General features: G+C 39.0%; 1 protein-coding gene across 1 annotated transcript in view; it reads left to right on the top strand.

Annotated features, from left to right (window-relative positions):
* LOC149239239 (NAD-dependent malic enzyme, mitochondrial-like) overlaps positions 1–25,511 on the top strand; it is a 458,929-nt gene that overhangs the window by 165,532 nt on the left and 267,886 nt on the right. The window contains exon 6 of the mRNA XM_089373356.1: positions 20,846–20,906. Coding sequence (XP_089229482.1) covers positions 20,846–20,906 — 61 coding nt within the window. The remainder of the gene's footprint in view (positions 1–20,845; positions 20,907–25,511) is intronic.

Genomic DNA, 25,511 nt, shown 5'->3' with positions numbered 1-25,511 from the left:
TTCGGGTGAAGACTGATCACAACAGACTTCGTCACTTCATGGGGCAACAGGGCCTCAACAACAGACAACAGAGATGGGTCAGCAAGGTGCAAGCCTATGATTTCGACATAGAGTATGTGTGAGGGAAACATAACGTGGTGGCTGATGTCCTATCCCGGAGACTCGCATGCTTATCAGTCATGAGCATCTGCCATGATTGAAAGGCCCAGTTATTGGTGGAATATTCCAAGGATAGGAGGGCATGCGAGATTCTGGAGGGTACCCATGCAGATGAGTGCTACCGGTTGATAAATGAGGTCATCTACTACAAGGGGCGCATATTTCTGGTTCCCAACTTGCAGTTGAGGGAGAGAGTGCTCCAGGCAGCACATGACTTGCCATTGTCAGGGCACCAGGGGTTCAGGAAAACGTACATGGTAGTCAGGGAGCGCTTCACATGGAAGGGCCTCAAGGGGGACATGCTGAAGCACGTACAGGAGTGTGAGGCATGTCAGAGGAACAAAGGGGAGCTGATTCATCTTGCAGGATTATTAAAGTCGCTCCCCATCCTTGAGGGGAAATGGGAGAGTATCTCCATGAGCTTCATCACGGGGCTCCCTACAGTACAGGGCAAGGACTGCATTTATGTAGTGGTCGACCGGTTGACCAAGTATGCCCACTTTTTCGCCATCCCTACCAGATATTTGGCTTCATAGGTTGCAGAGCTGTTCTTTAGGGAGATCTTTCGGTTACACGGGCTTCCTAGGAACATCGTGAGTGTCATGGATAATAGGTTTATGGGAGGCTTCTGGCAGGAGCTCTTCAGGTTGGTTGGTATCGAGCTCACCCCTAGCACGAGTTACCACCCCTAGATAGATGGCCAGACAGAGTGAGTTAATCAGTGGCTGGAGGGGTACCTGAGGAACTACGTGACTGGGCAGCAGAGGGCTTGGATTCGGTGGTTGCATTTGGGTGAGTATTACTACAACACCACCCATCACATGTCCATATGTATGATTCCTTTTCATGCCTTGTATGGTTATGATGCATTATCTTTTGTTGACGTTATTTTTGGAGATAGCTGTGCCCCAAAGGCCAAAGATTGGATCTAAGAGAGCCAAGACATCCTCAAGGCTCTCAAGGATAACTTAGTGACTACGCAAAACGAACAGAAGGTGTACGCAGATTGACACCAAACCGAGAGACATTTCGAAGAGGGTGATTTGGTGTACCTTTGGTTACAACCATACATGCAGTCCACATTGAAGCAGAAGGGGGCTGAGAAGCTACAACTGCGTTTATATGGGCCATACAGGGTAGTCAGGCGAGTTGGGGAGGTGGCCTACGAGCTGGAGCTGCCTCTGGGGAGCAGGATTCACAACATATTCCATGTCTCATGCCTTAAAAAAGTGCTGGGACAACAGGTGACAACAACAGTAGAGTTACCCCTATTGGATGATGAGGGCCATCTGGTTTTGGAGCCTGAGGCCATTTTGGAGATGTGGGAGAGGAAGCTGAGGAGCAGGACCATCAGGGAGTTCTTGGTACGCTGGAAGAGCTTGCCGGATGAGGATACCACCTGGGAGGGTGAGCACATTCTGGAGCACCCAGCTCTGAAGTTGCTTGAGGGCAAGCAACATTTGGGAGGGGAGGACTGTCATGTCCCTTCCTAAAAGAATTTGTAACAGGCTTTGTCTCTCCACAATTTTGTACAAATTTTGCTAAGGAAAAGGACCTAGGCAATTTCGACTTAGGAACTTAGGAGAAATACGACTAGATTATTTTGCTAGTGGAAGGTGGGGCCACCCACGTGGGAAAGCATATTGGGCAATTTGAATTGCCTTGGAGGGAATTTGTATGGCTGTTGGAGGGGCCCACATGAGGTAAAGGGAGGCCCACGAAGTCATAAGGAGGAAGAGCTCCTCACTTTGGGATCATTCATTCTTGCATATCGAAAATCACTTGTTGTTTGCTCGAGCTGCTTAGCCACGAATCTCTCAAGCGGGAGACTCAACCTTACCTTCGGGGGACTACGAGTGCCAACCTAGGAAGGTAGTTTCATAGCATCTTGAGGAGCACCAGGGAGTATTCACGGCCAACACATTCAGTCATTATCCAACAGTGCGTATTTCTGGGCCATTAGAGAGGGAACACGCAGTCGAGGACAAAGTTTCATTGGGCCAGCACTAGCCATAGGGATTTGGAGAGTCGAAGTATATCAAGAGGTTAGCATTTGGGAGGAGTTTTGGAGCAAGTGGGTGCAACAAATAGGTAGTTCATAATCTAGCTTTGGAGGACAGCGTAGAGGGCTAGTCTGGGCATCACGTAGGTCTTGAGGGAAAGAGCCACAACACTGGAATCACAGTTGGGAAGGAAGGAAATTCATAGGAGGACTCATCCTAGTGATTTGGGGTAGTTTTGGAGAGGTTTCGCAGCTTCATTCAGGCAGGTCGAGTTTGCCATTTTTAGCAGAGGACGGGCTCCTTGGGGGTTGAATTTCAGAAGTCTGAACTAGTCCAAACCCTGCCTGGGTTTTGGTGGGTTTTGGCTGAGGATTCGGGAGTTGAAGTTTTATAATTTTCTGAGCACGGGAAGCAGTGATTCCAGCCTTTTTGTTCTAGTAGACAACGTAGTTTCTGGGCAACGTAGTTCAGTTCTAGTGCAACAGTTCGATAGCCTTCAATTCAACAATTGCTCACCTAGGTTTTGTCACGCTTGTCCTTAGAGATTAGCCGAGGTGCACAATTCCATTCACTGTTGTATTTTCCCTTGATTTAATAAAATGGCTCAGTAGTTCTCTATTTCCAGCGTTTTCATGGGTGTCTGATGTGTATTTTTCATTTCTGATTGCTGGATTGTTTGCTTGCTCTTAATTTCCTGTTTAGGAACATTACATTGCCCTCCTCCTTCTGGCACTTCGTTCCCCGACACTTTGTCCTTCTTTCAATTATTGGTAGACCTTGTTGCACTTGCTCTAGAAGAGACACTTATTCTTGGTCTATGATGAGACTCCTTCCTTGTGATGATCCCTTCCTTCCTCTTGACCAAATGAGTTTCTTCCTTGAGGTGTAGTTACAGACTTGGTATGACTGTCTTGTAGCCCTAATTTCTTGCATATGTGGGAGGTTTACTTGATGTTATAGGCTCTTTCTCCTTCGCTTGAGGTTCCTTCTTCTTTGCTCTAGTAAGAGGCCTTGTAGGCCTAGTTTTAAGCCCAAACAATGAGAGATGTTTGACTGTGAGTCGCTACTGTCATAACCGCAGAGACAACCCTCCTTTTCTCGCACGTGTCGCTGTAGTTAGCCCTAGAACAATCCTCTTAGGCTCGGTTATGTACCCTTCTTCTTCGCTGCACTTGGAGACCTCTTTTCTTCACCTTTTTGTATCCCTTCTTTGTCCTCTTTCTCGTTGATTTCAGAGATGAGTTAGCTTGACGTAGGAGGAGTGGACAACCCTATACATAGAGGACTGTCACATCTTTAGGCCGACTTGAAGGTTGACTTATTGACTGTGGGCTGACTTGTCTTCTTTGCTTCGGATGTGTTCTTTTGATGGTGCCTTTGCTTGTAGGAGACTTGACTTTGCTTGGAGGTGTCTTCTTTGACTCTAGTACATAAGTATACCTAGTGTAACATGCCCTTAAGGTCTTCAACATAATTCTTTTGACTCTTTGACTCAACTATAGCAGTTTAATATGTGCTAAACCTATTTCAATGAGCAAGAAACTCATTGACATATATAATAAAAATAATATTTCTTTTCTTGAATAAATACAAATATCAAAAGTACATTTATTAAGACTGAACCTAGTTAGATTTCCTTCAACACTCCCTCTTAACTCGGGAGGTATTCATACAACATTACAAAGTGTTTGGCTATTTTTCAATGTTGAAGAATTCACATAGGAGAAACCAGATTGGCAATCCATCTGTTATAGCATCATAGTAACCAACATTGTTTCCACAACAAGGCCTTGAATGACAGCTCTATCTCTCAATAGATCGGAGCACAATGTTGGTGAGGCCAATGACTTATAGACACCTTAGTCATTGTCTCTCAAGGTACATACCCACCCTGATGTTCACTGAGTATGACCTTCTAGGACTATTCTTATCTTGGGTTCCCAACCCACAAAGAATATCGGTCCTCTTGCCTACTCTTGTCTTGGATAACCTACACATCCTCAAAGAGTATCGGATACCAGATGATTACCCAATCCTCCCATTCTTTCTTCCCAAGTGAAGACAAGAATGTTGTGTCTATCTCTTCCTCCCAATTGGGGAAGACATGCCCAAGTATATTCTGAAAAGGTACTTGTCCAAGTTCCTTTGTAATTGGGAACTTGTTATAACTCCCTCTTAGCGAGGGACTTGTCCATTCATCAACAACTTCTTCTTTGCGGGTCCTCCAGCTTCTTGATTTCCTTGCTTCCTTCGATGTCATGAAGTCTTTGTTCGAATCTTATTCTTGGTAGGGCACCATTCATTGATCACTTTCCTTCCTGGTTTGTCATGTCATTGCTTCCTTCGTGGAAAGTGGCCTTCTTGACATATATCAGGTTCTCTTGTCATCTGGCTAATCCTTTGTCATCTTTCCATGCTTCAGAATACTCTTCTCATGGATGCTTCATTGTACTTGCTTGTTTACATGCTTCGATCTAGTAGCCCTTCATGACTTCATCCTGATATTGTTTCAACATTAAATGGTGTTTTTGCTGGATGGCTTCTTCATCACGACATCTTTGTAGAGTAGAATCAATTATCTGCACCTTTCATATCTCCAAGGTCTTCATAGGTGTCAAGGGTCCTTTGATATTTCCTTCCTTTATTAGGGTTGTCTTGCCTTCTTTCGAGAGATGTCTTCTTGTCAGATAGTGATTCTTTGTGATCATGGTGTTCTTCACATGCTTGATCTCTTTCTTCATTTGCTTCTTCTTGGATAGATTAGTCAACCACCTTATGCTCCTTGTGGGAGCACTTCTTCATTGCTTGTTTCTAGGACTAGTCAACATTCCTTCTTGCATCTTAGTTAGCAATATTATACTCCATATGTGAGAATTTCCTTTTGTTGACCTTCATTGCATTGTAGTACATGCCTTCAAGCATGTCATTGGTGAAAGAGATTTGTAACGGCCCATCTAAACCAATCCACTATATAAAGTTTCAAACTTTATAATAAAAACAAATGTGATGAATTTTAAATAATAAATTTATTTAAAGTTTTATAAATATAAATTTAAAAAAAAAAAACTTTATAAAATATAATTCTAAACTTTATAAAATATATATAAATATTAAACTTTACAATATATATAAGTTAACTTTATAAAATATAATTATAAACTTTATAAAATATATATATATATATATATATATATTAAACCTGACAATATATATATTAACTTTATAAAACTAAAGTATATAACAAGAAGGACCCTCATGTACGGGGGACGTTTAATTCCAACAGGATAAACTTCAGAGTGCTATGACAGCAGGGAGAGAGACTCAAAGCGTAGAAGGCGTGTCGGGACAGGGGAAGGCGGTGGTTGCATGCTGGAGAGCGGCCACCGCCAGGCCCGGGGTTAAAACCGAATTTGTGAACCGAGAACAGGGGGGAAAAATGGAGCAGTGAAACCAGAGGAGGTGGAGCAGAATTTAGCAGTGACAGAGATTTACTATTGGAAGAGCTTTAATCCGTCTGAGGTTCTGGGCACGGGGGACAGTGGGCTTCTGTGAGAAGCTTGCTGGATTGAGCAGCCAGCCTCTGCTCAATCAGGTTGGGTGGAATTGGTCTCCCTGGGTAATTGGAGCCTACAGCAGCAACGGAACAAAACAGCAACAATATCGTCGACTTCACGGGATCAGCTAGCAGTTCAGGTGAGTACAAATCAAATTTTCATGCTTCCTGCTTTCAAATTTTACGACTATTACAATATTCTTTCATACTTGATCATGTCATAGAATTATTCCCATGACTTGACAATATACATGACTTCACTTCGATGCATACATAGCTCATCTTGATTCTCGTTTGATCATCTTAGCTTTATTTGGTTGTCCTTGGCGTGGCCCTTCTTGCTTCATCTTAGCTTGCCTGCATATCATCTTTTTCTTGAATCCCATGAATGGGGCTCCCAATGAGGCATTTGCTTTTGTTTATGAATCTTCTTTTGGAGATTCCATCATAGGATCTTGAAGACCCTTACCTTGCAAATGTTTCATTCTTTTTGATGATGGAGGTCTTCTAAGATTCTTAATCATGATCAATTTTCTTTCATTGTGGATGAGGTCCTATACTAGGATGCTCCTTCTAGATGAAGATCTTGAGCTATATCTACCATGCTCCTATATTCTAGAAGATATTTTTAACCATGCATTTTGTTCTATTTGTAAATGCTCTTTCTACATGAGTATTTTGAACTCTATGTACATCATGCTTCTAGATTCTAGAAGATGTTTCTAGCCATGCTATTTTATTCTATTTCTACATGCTCCTATACTACTCAAAACTTTGAAAGAAGACTTTAAGTGAAGAAGTAGACTTAGTTGTAGTAGAGACCCAGAGGATCTTCCTTCTTTTGCTTCTTGGCTTCTTCTTTCATCTCTTGAGTCATGTGAGCTTCTTCCCTTTTTCCTTTGTTGTTGTTGTCCTTCTTAAGTTTAGGACAATTCCTTTTTTAGTGTCCATATTCTTGGCATCCAAAGCATTGGATTTTGGACATATCTCTATTGTTTGTTCTTCGTGGACCAAATTTGCCAAATTTTCCCTTTCTCTTGGCCATGGTAGCAAATGCTTGCTCCTTTGATCCCACATCTTCCTTTGCTTTGAGTCTTGTTTCCTCTATCTTGCATAGAGACCACATTTCACTTAGTGGGGTGGCTTCCTTCTTGGCATATATGCTTGATGTGAAGTTGCCCCAATCCTCAGGTAGAACATTGAGTACTATGGTTGTCATTTCTCTGTCAGACATGACTTCTCCTAGCTCTTGGAGTTGATCCCTCATCTCAAAGATCTTCATGAAATATGGAGCTATTCCTTCCTTTGATATCTTCATCTTGTATAATTCATTTTGTAGAGATATTACTTCTCCAGCTGTGGTTACTGAGAATAACTCTACTAGTTTATCATAGATTTCTTTTGATGTTTCAAGTTTGGAGACATAAGGAATGAGAGAGTCCTTAATAGATTCTATTAGAATCCTTTATGGTCTTGTCTCATCCTTATTGTACTTGGCTAAGGCTTGAGTTTGTTCCTTAGTAGGAATAATGATATTCCCTTTGATGTGTTCTAGAAGTTCATTCTCCTTGAGAAGTAAATCAGTGCTCTTCTTCCATGCAAGAAAGTTGTAGGTACCTACCAATTTGTTGCTTTCCTTGCAAAAGGACATTGATGTATATTCAAAAGGGGACATATACTTGATAGATTTTGAGATGTAGTGGACTTGCTTTCTCCTTGAAGACTTGATGGCTTGCCTTCCTTAGATCTTTATGTTCTTCAAGTTTCTTTCTCCAAGTGGACTTGCTTGATGATGAGATTTGCTTGTTGGCTTGTAGATGTTGTAGGTCCTTCTTTGATTTGATCTTCTTGTAGGTGCCTTTATATAAGGCTCTTCTTCTTGCTTTGTAATCTTCTTTGATGAATGATAGAGGGTAGACCTTCTTGTCCTTGATGTGATAGAGACTTCTTGGCTTGATGCTTCAACTTTGTAGATGTCTTTCCTTGATGAGTGTTCTTGAGATGCTTTTTCCTTGATGTGTCACCTTAGCTCTGATTCCATGTTGAAGAATCTAGGGCAATTAGGCGTAGTGTGATTCTTCTAGACTTGATAACAATTTGTGAAGCACTTTTACTTTTTCTTGTTAGCTTGATCTTCTTCTTATTATTAGTGTATGTTCTTTTACTTATCAAACTACTACCAAAAACATAAGAACAAGAACACAAGATGTTGGCTCTTTGCTAGGGCCAAAACCTCTCTTCTCTTGAGAGGAAAACCCTTTGGTAAGTTTCCCTTATTGAAGCTTCTAATGATAAATGCCAAACCCTAGACCTTTCACATGAATATCCTCCAAGCACAAGTCAAGTCCTTCCTCCTTTCTGCAGTTTGTTTTCCCGGCACTTTGTCCTCCTCCTTCCGGCACTTCGTTCCCCAACACTCCGTCCTTCTTCTTCAGACACTTCATGCTTCTTTCAACTGTTGGTAGACCTTGTTGCACTTGCTCTAGAAGAGACACTTATTCTTGGTGTATGATGAGACTTCTTCCTTGTGATGATCCCTTCCTTCCTCTTGACCAAATGAGCTTCTTCCTTGAGGTGTAGGTACAGACTTGGTATGACTGTCCTGCAGCCCTAATTTCTCGCACGTGTGGGAGGTTTACTTGATGTTATAGGCTCTTTCTCCTTCGCTTGAGGTTCCTTCTTCTTTGCTTGAGTAGGAGGCCTTGTAGGCCTAGTTTTAAGCCCAAACAATGAGAGATGTTTGACTGTGAGTTGCTGCTGTCATAACCGCAGAGACAGCCCTCCTTTTCTCGCACGTGTGGCTGTAGTTAGCTCTAGAACAGTCCTCTTAGGCTCGGTTATGTACCCTTCTTCTTCGCTGCACTTGGAGACCTCTTTTCTTCACCTTTTTGTATCCCTTCTTCGTCCTCTTTCTCGCTGATTTCAGAGATGAGTTAGCTTGACGTTAGAGGAGTGGACAGCCCCTATATATAGAGGACTGTCCCTCCTTTAGGCCGACTTACTGACTGTGGGCCGACTTGTCTTCTTTGCTTCGGATGGGTTCTTTTGATGGTGCCTTTGCTTGGAGGATTCTTGACTTTGCTTGGAGGTGTCTTCTTTGACTCTAGTACATAAGTATACCTTGTCTAACATGCCCTTAAGGTCTTCAACATAATTCTTTGACTCTTTGACTCACCTATAGCACTTTAACATGTGCTAAACCTATTTCAATGAGCAAGAAACTCATTGACATATATAATAAAAATAATCCCTCTTCTTGAATAAATACCGAATAATTTCTGAATAACTTTTTCCCTCTTCTTGAATAAATACAAATATCAAAAGTACATTTATGAAGACCGAACCTAGTTACATTTCCTTCAATGCTTACCAGATTCCCATTGTCTTAGTATAGTTGAGTAGCCCATTTCTGCTGATCCTGTAGATCTAATATTCTCCTTAGCCAAACTACTTCATAAGCTGTGTAACCACAAATACACATTTGGTTTCTTTAGGATACAGAAATATTGTGAGCTACTTCTTGTCAACCCATGGAATGGCACCTGAGCCAAGGCTGAAGTTATATCCTGAAGTGGACTCTCTGTCATCCACAATACCTGTGGCATCTGAATCAGTGTATCCATCAATTAAAGCTGTCAATTCTTACAAACTCAAGCCCTAAATCCAAAATTTCCTTCATTTGCCAACGAATTCTGTTGGCTACATTCCAATGAACTTTTTTTTCCATATTCATAAAATGAGAAATTGAACCAACTTTAAAGCTGATATTTGGTCTCATGTTGGTAAGATAAATCAAAATGCCCACCAATTTTCTGTATAATATCACATCTACAAACCTTGAACAACTGTTGACTGATAACATCATAATTATAAATGAGCTTCTAAAAGATAAAAGAAACCTTATTTTCTATGATCCCAAAATTTTCCAACTGTTCTTGAGCATATTTTGTTTGATAGAAATATTTCTTCTCTCATTAGAATTTCAAACACGGAATATCAATGTGGCAAACTAAGATCTGTTATCTTCGATGCTCTTTGCAGCTAGATTTTCATCTCTTCAATCATATGATCCTGGTTACTTGTGATGATCATATCACCAACATAAACCATTTTTTCCTTTTTTCTTTTATTTATTCAATCAGATGATCCTGCCTACATGTTATAATGAAATCATCAACACAGATGACCAAAAAAATTTTTTCACCAACTTTTAAGCTTCACGTTAATATACAAATTTGGGTCTAAAGTACACTTTGGAAAACTATTCCTTAGAAGATGATATATATTAATGTACCAGTTGGAGCTTGTTTTAATCCATAAAGAGCCTTGACAAGCTCACAATCATAATTTTCTTTTCCTTAAACAATAAATCCTTCTAATTGCCACATGTACACCTGTTCAAAAAGATTTATCATTCTCACCAAACTGTGCTGCGAGAGCTAATATTAATCTGATGGTGATCAACTTCATTGTTGCAAGCGTTTCCTCATCATTGATCCCTTCCTGCTGGGAATTGTTGAAATTCGATTGTAAGTTGAATTTCTGATCTTGATAATTACTTGTGAAGGTGTTATTGTTGTTTTGAGCATTTCTTTATTTTTCATCAAGCAACTATACTTTAATAATTTAGCCATTCAAGTTCAAGAAAATAGAGATCACAGTGCACAATAGACAGGAGACAATTTTACTTTGGGAAAACTCACAGTGGGAAAAAACCAAGCAATCCTTTCCTTATAGAATCATTGTCAACAAGAGAGAAATCCAAGTCATAGCCAACCTAACGAGTAGACCAATTACCCAAATGTCAAGTCAGCCCTCCACCAAGCAACAACTGTCCACATGAAGTCTGTCACAAGTCTGTCCACAAGATGCCATATGTTTGTCCATAAGTTTGCCTGCTAGATTCACAGAGATGTAGTACCATTCATAGCTCGCATGCCATAGAGATGTAGTGCCATAGATAGCTCACATTTCTCAGAGATTTAGTGCCACAGATAGGTCGCATACCACAGAGATGCAGCGCCATAGATTTCTCACATATCACCTAAGTCACCTGACACGGGGATTCGGGACACGTAGGATTCGAGATTTGTGGTGTCGGATTCGGACATGTTGACCCCCCGGAACAGGACACGTAGGATTCGCTATATATTATTTTATTAAAATATATATATATATATATATATATATATATATATATATATATATATATTAAAAATTAGATATTTCTTACACAAATTTTAATTAATGATACAAATTTATTGATTTCAAATATAGATCTTCATCTATAGCTATTAGCATGCATAGTACATACAAAATTCAAATACATGTCAATCTATTATCTTTTTCTTATGCTTGGCGCTCTTGCCACCATGAGAAATGTCTAATTTTTTAGTCTTGTTGGAAAATCAGGATCTTTGTCATTAATATCACCCTCTAAGCATTAATATCCAGAGGTATCTTTGCCATTACCTCTGTATCTGTATAGGGATCTTTGTCATTAATATCACCCTTTAAGCATTAACATAAGATAGAACAAGCATAACATGTCAAGTCAAGATTTTGTTTGAGTGATGCGTACATTTTTAGGAGGGTCATGATACATGAGTTCGACAACCAATGTCACTAACATCAAGGTACATAGAGGGATTGGTGCTCTTGATTAAATACGAGTTCCATACCCTAAGACATGACAAAATTCAATGGAAACATTGCAATCCCCCAATCCTAAAATCCTGAAAAACTGATAAGTCTGCTGGATTTTGAATGAAATCTAAAATTCTACTTTCTCCATATGAAATCCAATGAGGTTGGAACCACTCTCAAACATCCTGAGTCATTTCATGGTAATGTTAAAAATTTAAGTAAAAGGATCAACGTATCAATACTAGGGCCTAGACTTGATCTGTTATGAAACCAGCTCAAGAAAAGATAGAAAAGATAGATCAGCGCCTTAGAATTCAGCCTCTTCGATGGGGCAACCTCCTTTACATTACATAAATGAACAATTCTTGGATGATACAAATGAAAAGACCTCCTTTCTATATATAAGAGTCTAAGGGGTCATAACATAATCAGAGCCGACATAATAATAATAATGTAAGGGCACAATAATAACAATAGTGGGCTTCTATGGGGCACAATAATAACAATATGGGCACTACATGGGTACATCAATATAATAAATGGTTTGTACTAATAACAATAAGGGGTTACACTAGTAGTATAGGGGCCTAACATGCCCCTCTCCTTCAAAAAGCATTGTCCTCAACGCTTGAGTAGTTCTTGATGCTTCTGTATAAAATTTTTGTCCTCCCATGTGGAATCTTCAGCGGGTAAGTTCTTCCACTTGATGAGATACTCTAAAATTGATCGATTTCGTAGCTATCGGGTTCTTGTTTCTGTGACTGCTCCAGGTTCCAATATGATTTTTCCTTCCTCTTCAATTTCTAGCAATATTGTTTGAATTGGGATCTTTTGCAACTTTTGAATAAGTGGCCATACTTCTTTGTCCTTCTTCCATTCATCCCTTGCTTCGTTTATCCAATCTGGTTGGATAATAGAAATAGCACAAAACAATGCTTCCACATCCTCATGCTTGAAGAGTCTTCCCATTCGGTAAGGTCACCATTTTTTAAGTGCATGTAGTATTGCCAACATTTCCTTCTCATAAATAGCTTGCTTGAGATGTAGCAGTAAAAATACCCAATCACCTACATCAAAACATTTTTCACTACGATGTTGATCTACCTGTTGTTTCGTTTGATTTTGCACCGAATTGGCTTTATCCTTTAAAAGCTGGAGAACTTGTTGTTGATGCTCGATGTGATCTTTCTCTGCTTGAACCTTTTTCTTCTTGATATGTCCTTCTATCTCTAGAGTTTGAGGAGTGGTAATTTCTTCCAATCCTTTACAAGATATGGTCGGATTCATTTCTTGATTCTCAATGCGATCTTTCACTTCTTGAACATTTTTCTTCTTGATATGCCCTTCTATCTTGATAGTTTAAGGAGTGGTAATTCCGACCAATGAATTACAAGATATGGTTGGATTCATTTCTTCTTTCTCGATGTGATCTTTCACTTCTTGCACCTTTTTCTTCTTGATATGTCCTTCTATCTTGAGAGTTTGAAGAGTGGTAATTCTTGCCAATGCTTTACAAGATATGGTCTGATTCATTTCTTCTTTCTCTGGGGTGGGGTCCTGGCGTATATCTTCTTCTTTTGATGTTTCTTGATCCTTTTCTTCCTCCTCTTCATATTCTATGTAAAATAATTTCTTCTCAGCACACTTATGACCTTTAGTGCATTTGCTATCACAATTGTAACAAAGCCCTTTTTCTCTTTTTTCCTCCAATTGTTGTGGTGTAACCCTTGTAGGTTGTGGAAGGCTAGGAGAAACAACAATTCCATCTTTATAGTTGTGATGGGTATGCTTCCTGGTTTCCATAATTTTGCTTTCCAATATGTCACAAAGCCCTTTTACTCTTTCCAATTGTTGTGGTGTTGCTCTAAAGGTGTTGCTCTTTGTATTCTCATAATGTGCTATCGTTTCCTCCGTGAAAATTGACCACGTAACAAGTTTTTTACGAGAACAAAGCTCTTCATACCATAAAAATTGATCCGGTTCTAAATATGAACATGCAATACATACCTTTTGTAACAGTTGTACACCATGTAGATCAAAATATTGCTCCATCTGAAGTATCCAATTTACCGGATCCTTGCCATCAAACTTCCTCATCTTGCTTTTTCTTGATTTTAGGAGCTCGATCTTGAAACGATTGTAACTCTATACTTTCAGATCTTTAAGTTCTGAAATTGTGACCTGTAGTAGCCCTCTGTGTCCTCTTTCCAATGCCACCAGTCTGATCCAAATTGGATTCTCCAAGAAATAGTTATGCACAATCTCCCAAGATGACCTGATTATAGACCTTTCCAGAAGAGCGAACTTGTATGAAGTGCCACGTGTCACTATTTCGACCTTTGGCTTTGAAAAATATCTACAAGAAACTACAGTCTGTCCTCTTTCTGTACCTTCTTACGAAATTTCAATCCGATCCCCAGAGAGAAAGTTATGACAATTTTCCCCAGGTCACCTGTTTTGAATGTAATTCAGGAGTCTGCAAAAGGACCAACTTCCTCAGATCATATCTCCGCAAATATCGCGCGAAAAGCTCTGAAATTCGGACCCAAGGTTCAGCGCGATGTCTTCTCAAATGGGTTTTTTTTGCGACTTCTGAAACGTCACAGAAAAAAAGTTATAACGAAAATGCCACGATGACCTGTTTGGAGCAGCGAAACCCTAGAATCCAAAGCTCTGATACCAAATGTTATGAAACCAGCTCAAGAAAAGATAGAAAAGATAGATCAACGCCTTGGAATTCAGCCTCTTCGAGGGGGCAACCTCCTTTACATTACATAAATGAACAATTCTTGGATGATACAAATGAAAAGACCTTTCTATATATAGGAGTCTAAGGGGTCATAACATAATCAGAGCCGACATAACAATAATAATGTAAGGGCACAATAATAACAAGAGTGGGCTTCTATGGGGCACAATAATAACAATATGGGCACTACATGGGTACATCAATATAATAAGTGGGTTGTACTAATAACAATAAGGGGTTACACTAGTAGTATAGGGGCCTAACATGATCATTAAGCTGCCAAAACGCTTGCCAAATGAAAATATGCGTGGCTGTAATGACCAAATGCGGCTTTTTCATACCCGCGCAGGTCACTTTTGCTGCCTAACGAGTCCTGGAAAACAGGACACACTGCCAAAATTGTGACACGACCTCGGATTCGACGAGTCAGGAAAGGACACGAATCAGGGCAGAATCGCGTCAAACACGCTGGATTCGGGATTCGTGGGGCCTATAGGATGAATCCGGTTATCTAGCATATCACAGATATGTAGTGCCACAGATAGCTCGCATTTCTTCTCCAAACAAGTGATACGAGTGAGTGCCAAATGGTGGAGTAATTGTATATAGTGGTTTCCATATCAGAAAAGGTTCCTCTAAAGGCTGAGCCGACTTGTCATCTAGAGGGTTGACTTGGAAGTTGGGGTTTGACCAATAAACAGATAAAAATTTAATTTTTCCTTTTTCTTTTAAATGTCCAAATGAGACATGACAAAAATAATTTTTCTTTTGACTCAAATAAATTCTTTTTGACTCTTTACAAAATCATAATGATAAAATATAAATTATGAAGACCGATCTTAGTTAGAATTTCAACACTCCCTCTTAACTAGGGAGGTATTCATAATGTCTCATCGGGATTTTCTCAAGTTGAAAAATTCTATAAGAAAGGATCCAGATTGATCCTAATTGGCCACAATACTTGACACAAGGAAATGTCAGTCCTTTGGACCATTCTTCTTAAATTGGGTCAATGTACTTGACTTAGGGTGTTAATCCTAATTAGTCATAGTACATGACACAAGAAGAGTGTCAGTCCATGATGCTTATCCAATCTACTATTCTCCCTATCCGGGTCCATGTTCTTGACTTAGGGTGAAAATCCTAATCGGTCGCAATGCATGACACATGGAGAAAATATGTGTACATCCTCACTCCCTCTCAATCTGTGAGGAGTTATCCACAAGTCCAAGCTTTTCTTGGAAGTACTCATGCTTCCCTTACATCAGCTACCTGTTTATCTGTGGAGATCTATTGTAGCTTCTCGGCACCCATCAACACCATATCTCGAATAGTGGTACTTATTCATAATGTGCTTCAACCTTCCATGAAAAACCAAGTTTTCTGTCAATCTTCATATAACTAATTACAAAGTACCATGGTCGAATCCAACATGCCATGAAATGGTCGATCAAACATTTTACATAGCCAAACTGCTTCACAACTAACTGCACAAGCTGCCATATATTCTGCCTCTGCAGTGTTTAGTGCAACAAAATCCTACTTCCTGCTCTTCCAAGAAACCATAGCAGATCCCAAGCAGAAACAACCACTAGTAGTACTTTTCTCGTCAACAACACTGCCAACCTAGTAATCAAATCAATTGCATCAGAAAACCAACGAGCTTCCATCATCCAAATTCTAGGAGGATCTCGATCACATACTTCCTGTGACCAAGGAAGTTTTTACCAAGTTTCTTCCAAACCTCAAGTCCCAAGTGATAATGTATTAGTCCAAGATTCTTCATGTCAAATTCTATTTCCGACTTCCTATGAAGGCAACACATTTTACTCTAACACAGGAGTCCTTCTATCATTAGAAACAAATTATTGAGATCAATCTTACTCCTATCAATCATTCTCAAAGTACGAGGTCTTCTTCAATGATGTTTCTTTTCATGCTTTTCAAGAATCTTAGGTAATTCTTCCAATTGCTGCAAACTTCTTATCATGATCCTCCCCCTCTTACTGTGAGAACCTTCTCAAATCTTGCTTCCATGCTGCCATCTAGTGCATGCTAGATCTTGACTTCTCAACTTCAAACTGTCTGCTCCTGTATTCAGGAACATCCTCTTGCTTTACTACGTCCTTCCAATTCTTTCATTTGCTGTCAAAGCCTAGACAACCCTTGTCATTTACCTGCAATCCTTTGTGAGAGGATATGAAAGAATGATTACAACCAAGAAAAGGATACATAGACAAGAAAGTAACTGAAAATTAATAACAATAGCCTTAATCAAAGAGGAAAGTTATAGAATACTTATCTTTTGAGAAAAGTTAGCTCCCTCTTAATCTTGGACCTTTTGTAATTTTCACCATCCTTGTCTTCACATCAGCATGATGACATTTCTGTCATTCCCAAGAGCTAGGGTTTCTTCATTTAGCGGAAACGATTAGTCCTAGGGTTTTGTCCCTAAGGTTTTCTTAGTTCAAACTTTTGATAGGGTTTACAAACCCTAGATGCTTCAATATCAAAAGTCTTCAAGACCTGCCATCTTTCAGATTTGTAAGTTCTAGTAGTATACTTATGTGTTAGCCGCAAACCCTAGAAATGCCATTTACATGCCTTTTATATTTGAGATGGGGCTTATTGATGTTTCGTTCACTGATTGTCTAACTTTGATCACAAAAACTTAGTCTTCATATGCAAGGAAAGGATTCAAATACTTCTGTGGGTAGTGCCTAACATGTCGATTATGTCTTTGTCCTCAAGAGAGAGGACACAACCTCTTATATAATGTAGCTTTACAAACCCTTTCACTTCATATTATTTCTTATGTTGATTTTGACAATCCCTAAATGTAGTTGCAATATGGTTGACATAGTCTTCTAAGATTATAGATCTCAGAAATCACCTTTTGATGAGCTTAGGAGTCATTGGTTTTAAGAGGGCTTTGAAATGGACTTATACTTTAGATTTGTACTAGATTACTAGCCTAACTTCTGAGATATAAGAACAAAAGATTATACGTACCTCTTGTATTGCAAAGAGTGAGGGGTAATACTTCAACCTTGCTTGTCCTTCCTTTTCACTATTTCTTCATGCTATCTTGCCTCCACCAACTGTCAAAACACTTTATAGACTACTGTCCAGGCTTGCGGTCATATCTCCCACCTGTGGTAGCCCTTTATCCCTTCCTCACTGTAATGTTCCAAACTAGGGAAAATAGTGCTATGCAAAGCAAACAATAAAAACATCACCACAAAATTGAAACATTTAGTGCACACCCATAAAAAGTCCAACAATAACCATCAGCTGAGCCATTTTATTATAATCTAGGAGCAAAGTACAATAATGTGGAAGTGGTGCACTTGGGCTTGCCTCAATGGCAAGCGTGATCAAGCCCAGGTGGTAATATGTCAAACCAGATGGCACACATGGCTGTTGCAATGATGCCCTTGTGAAATTATGCTGTCTGTTGCCAAGATGCTGCTGCAAACCCCACCACTGTTGCTCAGAAAATTCTGGGAAATTAACCTCGACTTCTCCAACAAATACCCAGAATAACCCACTAAGGAATTGGCCAAATGTTGACCTCGGAATTTCGGCCCAAATTTCCCCTAGCTGCTGGTTGAGTTGGGAACCTTGTTTGACCCCTCAGATCCGCCCAGAAAATTCTGCAAAATTAGCCCCAAGCTCCTCATCCAAAACTCACCAAAACCCAGAAAGGGTTTGGCCTAGTTTTGACCCCGGGAATTCAGCCTCCCAAGAGCTATGTTCTCCTCCAACTTCTGAAATGTACGGCCTGCCTGTGATTCCAGAATAATCCCTCCAAAACACACCAAAATGGCAGAGATAATCTTCCTCGAACTTCCCCTTATCTCTCCCAGCAATTACTCGCTCCACAAGCTGACCCACAAATTTCCCACATGTGCCCAGTGACAAGCTCCTGCGCAGACCCTGAGTGTTGTCAATCACACTGCTCTCAAAAAACAATCTCCAGCTCCCAAAATCCTCCCAAAGGTTAGTGTTCCCCTATATTTCCTTCACCAAAATTCCTCCGGCAATTGATCCCCCGAAGGGTCACAAAATAGCTACTACGTGTTCCTCTACTGTGTTCTCCTGAAGTACGCACTGGTTGAATGATAGTTGAGTGGAGTACACTGAATACCCACCTCAAATCTCCCGAAATGATAGAAAGAAACCTCACTAGGGTGGCACTTGTGGTCCACTGAAGTGGGTGGGTTCTCCGCTTGGAGAGCTCGTGCTAAATAACGAGTGACCCAACTAAGTAGCTCGTGCAACTAAGGTTGAATTCAATATGTCCAAAGATGCCAAATGAGGCTAAGCCTCCTATATTTATAATTCGTGGGCCTCTTTCCCCATTTGGCCCCCCTCCAACTAGCAATTCGACTTTCCCTCCTTAGTCATTCGAACTTCCCTCTAAGGTGGTGCACATTTCCTCATGTGGGTGGCCCCACGCTATGCCAACAAACATTTCAGCCCCTTTTTTCCTTCCTAAGTCTTTTCCAAAAATCACATGGGTCCCACAGCCTCCAAAATTGTCAAAATTGTAGAATAGATAAACCTGTAACAATTTAATTTCGGAAGGGACATTACACTCACGAACTTGTCTCCTCTTCGCATCCACCTAAGGTTGATTGGGCCTCAGATCTGCACCTAGAATAGGCTTCTCAGCCTATTGTATCAACAAACTTATGCTTCAGCCCTTTTCCTATTATGACAGACCTTCGGCCCATTGTCTTCGACAATGTAACTCGGATGGCTTCTTTCAAATTAATCATTGTAAATGCAATAGGCTCAACTTGGTCATCTTTGATTCGAATCTTAGGATAAGAGAGTTCGGATGTCACAGAGGTAACACAAAAAAAAACTTTCTCTTGCTTCTTATACCACAGGGAACTTGGATCACATTTTCGATACGTAACTAGGATGTCATTTCTTTAAGACTGCTCTTCAACTTCCTTCAACCTAGCTCTGAAACCATGCTGAAATTCGATTGCAAGTTGAATTTTTGATCTTCATAATTACTTGTGAAGGTGTTATTGTTCTTTTGAGCATTTCTTTATTCTTCATCAAGCAATTATAATTTAACAATTTAGCCATTCAAGTTCAAGAAAATAGAGATCACAGTGCACAATAGATAGGAGATAATTTTACCCTGGGAAAACCCACAATGGGGACTGTCTTGCTACATCGTGGGAGCTTATAGTGATATAGTTAAGTCTATTGCTATAGTCTCTAGTCATCTACCATCAAGATCACAATATTTCACATGTTATATTTAAGTATTAGGTGTGTATGTATACAATCTTGGGATATGGGGCTGATTTAAATTAGTTTTGAGAAGACATCTTAAGTGACCTTCACCCTCACTTATTTTGTAGGATCCTAACCACCAAAATCTATTGTTCAACCAAGTCTAAGTGTTTAGAATGTGTGAAATGGCTGCCTAAAAACCCTCGATTTTCCCTCTAGATGAGGCAGTGATCTTCCTTTCACTCATCACCCAAGCCCTTCTTAATTTATCACCCTCCACCTGCAATGTTGCTAGCTTTTCTTTACTCCCTCCTACGACTCAAAGGAAGCCTAGTCAACCTTTTGGGATAGCCCCCTTGGATTAGGTTTCCACTTGATCTGAAGTGAGAGAAGAGTTGATGAGGTGATAGTGGCCAACCTCTTGAGTTTCACAAGACTGGCATTTATCTCTGGGACTTTAAGTTAAAGGTGCTAGTTTGTGTGGTAACTAGGTTATTTTGAAATGTATACAATTGGCCTTTTGATTGTGATTAATTAACATGAACTTCCTTGCAATCATTATTTGATTATTCTTTTGTACGTCTTTGATGTATCCATCTATATAGTAGATATATTTAAGCATATTTTTTTCCAACGAAAACCTTGTGAGATTCCCTCTTTTTCCTCATAATATCTAGATGGAGGGTTGTTTGACCACCAAACACAGTGGTCGCTGCTAACCCAAAGGGACATGACTAGATTTAAACTTGTGACCTTTGGTGTCCCTGTAAGCAACATGCCTTGGATGGATGGTTCAATTGCTCAAGCTAACTATTGGGGCTATCTTTAAGTCTCTTATATATATATATCATGGGACTTTTTGTTTGGTTTAACAATCTTTCTTGTTAATATTTTGGAAAGTGTTTGATCTTTTTGTTGAACTATTTGTCTTCTTAGTTGAAGTTGATGTTCAAAAGAAATGGAGAAATATTTGATGATATGTGGACAATTGTGTGCTTTTGTTTAATGAGATTGGTTATTGTTGTAACATTGTCAAATATGAGAATGTCAACAGATCATTCTTAATGTTTTGTTAGTGAACAATGCTCATGGTTCTAATATGTTGAGAGTATGGCTTAAAATCTAGAACTCTAAAGGTTTACCTTATCATTTTTTCTTTGTTTTATGGGAAGCTTATTATAGTAACATGGTAATTTCTTTTAAGTATTTTTATCTCCATTGGAATCTCTTGGTGTTGTTATTTTGGGAATAATGAAGATTTGCCACCTTTTCTTGGACTATTTTCAGTGATTCACAATCTCATGCCAAAATACGATTCAACCAACACCCTCTTTTATCCATTTGTACAATGTTTAAATTTTATGATATAGGCCTATAATAGTTTGACTTTCTTTGTTTATTTTTCTCTATAAATTTGTTGAACACGTCTATAATATGCATGCATGAGTAGTATTTCTTACATTCACTCATTTCTAGGTGCTTCCTGTGATGATTGATTGTGGGACAAATAATGAGAAGCTCCTTGGAGATCCTTTATGTAAGTATTTGTTTTGAATACCATAGAGTATCTCTTTTTGATAATGTATAATAGTTTTCTTTGGTTGTGAATGAGTATTCAATTGATAAATAATAATGGAGGTAATATAGGGCATACCACTTGCATACACAATGCAATATTTTTTCTTAGTAGTCTCTAGTTCATGCTATAAGAATGAAAATGATTAAAGAGTAAGAATTATATGAAGCAAATAATTCTAGAATTTTTTAATGCCTGAAACCCTAGAGACATCAAATGACACCTATAATTACAATTCAAAATTGGATAGGATCAATTTTTGTATTTGATTGTTTACCTCCCAAGGGATCCTTGATGCCAAAATAATGTGTTCCTATTCTTCACAATGCAAAATAAAACAACTACATCAAAATGTGGTAAACAATCTACAATTCCTCTTAAGGGAAAATGCTTTATCTTATCATATGCATGAAATATGATTGTCACAATTTATATGAACTGCGGAATGGTTTGACACAAAGGCACTACCAAATATATGTAGCTTTGTGACATAGGGCATGAGAAACATTTTAAATTTAACATGTCTTGGTTAACAACAACATTGCATTGGTAACAGATGAAGCAATTTCGCTTTTCAAGGCTCGAGTTGTTTTCCAATATACTTTTCGCTTGATATCTTTGTTGCTATATGAATTACAATATCACATGACTAGAGATAATTCTGTTAGCTGCTAATTGTGATAGTGGATTCAAGTAGATATTAGAAATAGGAGGAAATATCCTTTATAAGGTTGTTGAAACATGCCGAGCTCATTTGATGTTCATGCTGATGGATGACATTTTGTGGTCAATATTTTGTGTTCAAGAGGTGATGAAATAAATGTTTAAGCTTCATATTATTTCAAGTATAATTGGTCTAACACCCATGTAAACCAATATTTCATAATGAACTTTATCAGTCCATTAGATATCTAGGTCTACCGTTCTAAGTCAATAGACTATGCATCTCAACATTAAATAATGATGATGATGATGATGATGTTTATTTTCACCTAAGACGAACAATGTCTATTGGACAAATAAAAGGAATTACATGAAGCTCATTATGGTTTTGATAAGCTAAGAGGAACTAGAGTGTAAAAGGACTATGAGATTGGGAAAAGTTATGTCTCATGTTATTAAGGGTAGGGAAAGTTAGGAAGAAATGCTGCTCGTCTTAGCTTCCTTTGTATCTCAAAATTTGTAAATTTGCTCACCCCAAGGTGTTTTTGGGTTATTCCAATGACTAGCACTGTTGGAGGCCATGAGCACCGAACATGCTTTTAGTAATATTCATTTTTTTTTTTGAAAAATACATCTAATGTTGTCTCATCTTATCCTTCTCTTGCCTAAAATTGGACCATGAGAACCAATCACCGTAATCAAGCCCCTTTTCCCCAGTTAGGATCAAAATGCTAAAGAGCAACCTTACATCTCACCCAAGCATGTTTTTCAGATCCAATAACAACTATTCTCGTACCACCAACCCAATCACCCTTCCATTCTCCCATATTGAAATCTCCACCAACAATCCATTCTACATTTGATAAGGAAGAAGCCATCCACTCCCAAATATTCAACTAACCTGAGCTAATATTGGGAGCATAGATTGAACTAAATCCCAACAATCTCTATTGAATCAACAAAATAATCCACATGCATTCCTTGTAAGGATCACAAACATAGTTGTAACAAAACTTTGCAAATATGGGGAAATAGCCAGCATTATCCCCCTATGAATAATCTATAGTTTAAAAGAAACCATTCAACGCATAAGTCATGTGGTTTCGAAGGTCAAATCTAGTAGACTTGACCTCCCGCAAAAACGCTACATCCAATTTAACTTTTTGAAGCATTCCATGACCAATCTACTTGTGATCTAGGATTATCTACTTTCTACTTTTTAAGAAACGAGTGAGAGATTCATTGTAAGAAGAGAGGGTTGCCTAGAGTGTTGAATATGTTGCTTAATACCATATTCCCCTAGAGAAGGAGCACCATTGTCTCGAGAAAAGGAAACGACTTCTTTGAATGAATTCACACTTGGAGTGGGATTCACTACTTTACTAGGCTTGTCCAAGCAAGTGGGAGATGAGCCTCCTTTTTGCTTGTTGGACATTACCTGCCAAACATCATTAGTTCCCATACCTTGCACTTGATCACTAGCAACTATTGAAGAAATCGGGATAGTGCTCTATCTCTAGGAACCATCTGGAGGTCGTTTGGAAATAGTATTCGAATTTGGTTGCAAGACAAGGCCTTTTGTACCTGTGGTAGACTTTTGTACCACACCCACACCAAATCCAACACCAAAGATCTGAGATTGATGAATTAAATGCCTACCATCCTTTGCCTATGGGCCATCCTTCTTAGCCACTTGGCCAAAGCCAACTAACAAAGCAACCTTATCAATAGGGATGGTGAAGGCTGAAACACCTACACCTTGGGAACAACACTAAGGGGTTTTACAATGAGGGTAGTCTTTGATGAGGTGGTCTTGTGTTTGACATGTAGAAAAAGCAATGGGAGAATTCAAATAGTGAACCTTTTGTTATAGGACCCTATTTGTTGTCATAACTGTAATATCCCCAATTTTGTGAGCATGGGAATTTTGCCCAATTTGGGTAATATTAATTAAAAGGGGCAACTAGTATTTTGGAGAAAAGTGGCAAGTATTATTTTATTGCAGATTGACGACAAATTATTATTTTATTAAAATGGTGGAAAAAGTAGCTAAGTGGAAAATGAACCTCACCAATAAAATAATATTAAAGGGAGTCTAGAAGGATAGAGAGTGTTGAAAAAGTGTAACTAGGTTCGGTCTTCATAATGACATGTAATTATGATTTTATGTAAAGAGATGTAAATAAGAAAAATGAAATTACTATATTGACTTGCTTCATGAATGTCATGAGCAAGGGATTTTGTTTTTGAGTCAAGACTCCCATTAAGAGTCTTTAGGGTTTATTCAACTAGTCATAAAAGAGTCATTGTCATGTAAATGAAGTCATGTTACACTTGGCAAAAGGTCAATATTGTGTATGTAAAGTATCCTCCAAGAACTTGTCACCAAAACCGCTTCAAGTCGGCCTACAAACTATGAGGAAGTTGCAAGATGAAGTCGGCCTAAACTCCAGTTGTCAAGTCGGCCTAAAGGGCAACGAAGAAGGGTATATATAGCCCTACTTGGCCTCATTTGGAGACACACAATTTGTACAAGCATTCACTGGAAAAGTGCGAAGTAGAAGGCAGAAGAAAGAGGACTAAAAGGAGGATGAAGAAGAAGCAACAAAAGGGTAGGACGAAGATTCTTTTGGGTCATCATCTACTAGGTACAACGAAGATTCTTCTGGGAAGTGTGAAGTTTGGGCAGCAAGATCTTTTGGGAAAGTGCAAAGTCCAGGCAGTAGAATCTTCTCGGCAGTGTGAAGTTTGGGTAACAGATTCTTCTGGGAAGTATGAAGTTTGGGCAACAAATTCTTCTGGGGCAACAAGAGAGAAACTCTACTAAGTAATCAAAGTAGAGGTCGAGGTTCTCTCTGGAAGAACTAGAGACCGAGATTCTCTAGGGAAGTAGTGAAGGTACAGTACAACGAGATAGAGATCGAGTTTCTCTAGGAGGAAAGACAAGGGAAGGGAGAAGTAGATCAAGGTGGGTGACAAGTTTCTTGGAAGGTGTAGTGTTCTATCTAGGGTACTAGACTAGACCATATTTATTATCGACCAGGATGCGTAAGCTTAGAGGCATGCGTCTAAAGTATATAGACATAAAGGATTAATAGCTAAGTGGTTATGATGTAGGTCACAGAACTTTTTTACGGAAGGTTAGGGTATGTTACCTATCATCCAAACACTCAGGTCACTCTGCTAATATACCTAATTACAATACGATCATTAAATTCATTCGCCAAATTAAACACTGAAATTAAGCACTGTGTATCATTGCAAACCAAGGCTTCAATCTCCTTACAGAGACATTATACATAAAACCCTTGTTTAACAAGTACCCAGCATTCACTAATATTTATACAAGGTAAAAATATACAGAGATCATAAACAGACTTTGAAATGAAAACGAAGTTCATGACATTGCTTTAAAAGGCAACACAGGGATCGAATCCCTTACAGGACACGATTCACGATCTCAGCGATGGGCTATTCAAGCATTATCACAAACACAACCATATGTATTCGATGAAAGTCAATAACCAATCCTAACTATTGAAATCGGAAACCAATCTTAACTACTGTGCAAACCATGTAATACCCTAAGTGCGAATAAACGAAAAGGACAGTATACCAGTTTAACGCAGGGCCCGTCCGCGTTTCAAAGGTATACTGGACTGTATTCAACCGGTTATCAAATCAACGCACAAGACAAGGGTCGTGACTGTAACTGGATTCTTAATATTAAGTTCAAAAACTCTGTTTCAAAGTGATACAACGATTAACCATCGTTCATTACATTGAACTGTATTTACATATGTCTTTTTACAACACATTTCAAAAACACGAATGTACATACATGATATGGATGTTGCCGCTTTTACTACATCGAGATTTTTAAAATGTTTCCATCCTAAACTG

This window comes from Pinus tabuliformis, chromosome 8, assembly GCF_031772625.1.
Source record: "Pinus tabuliformis cultivar Carrire ecotype Pingquan chromosome 8, CPIR1, whole genome shotgun sequence".
Taxonomy (NCBI): domain Eukaryota; kingdom Viridiplantae; phylum Streptophyta; class Pinopsida; order Pinales; family Pinaceae; genus Pinus; species Pinus tabuliformis.
The sequence above is the reverse complement of the archived record's forward strand: the minus strand, read 5'-3'. Positions and strand labels throughout refer to the sequence as shown.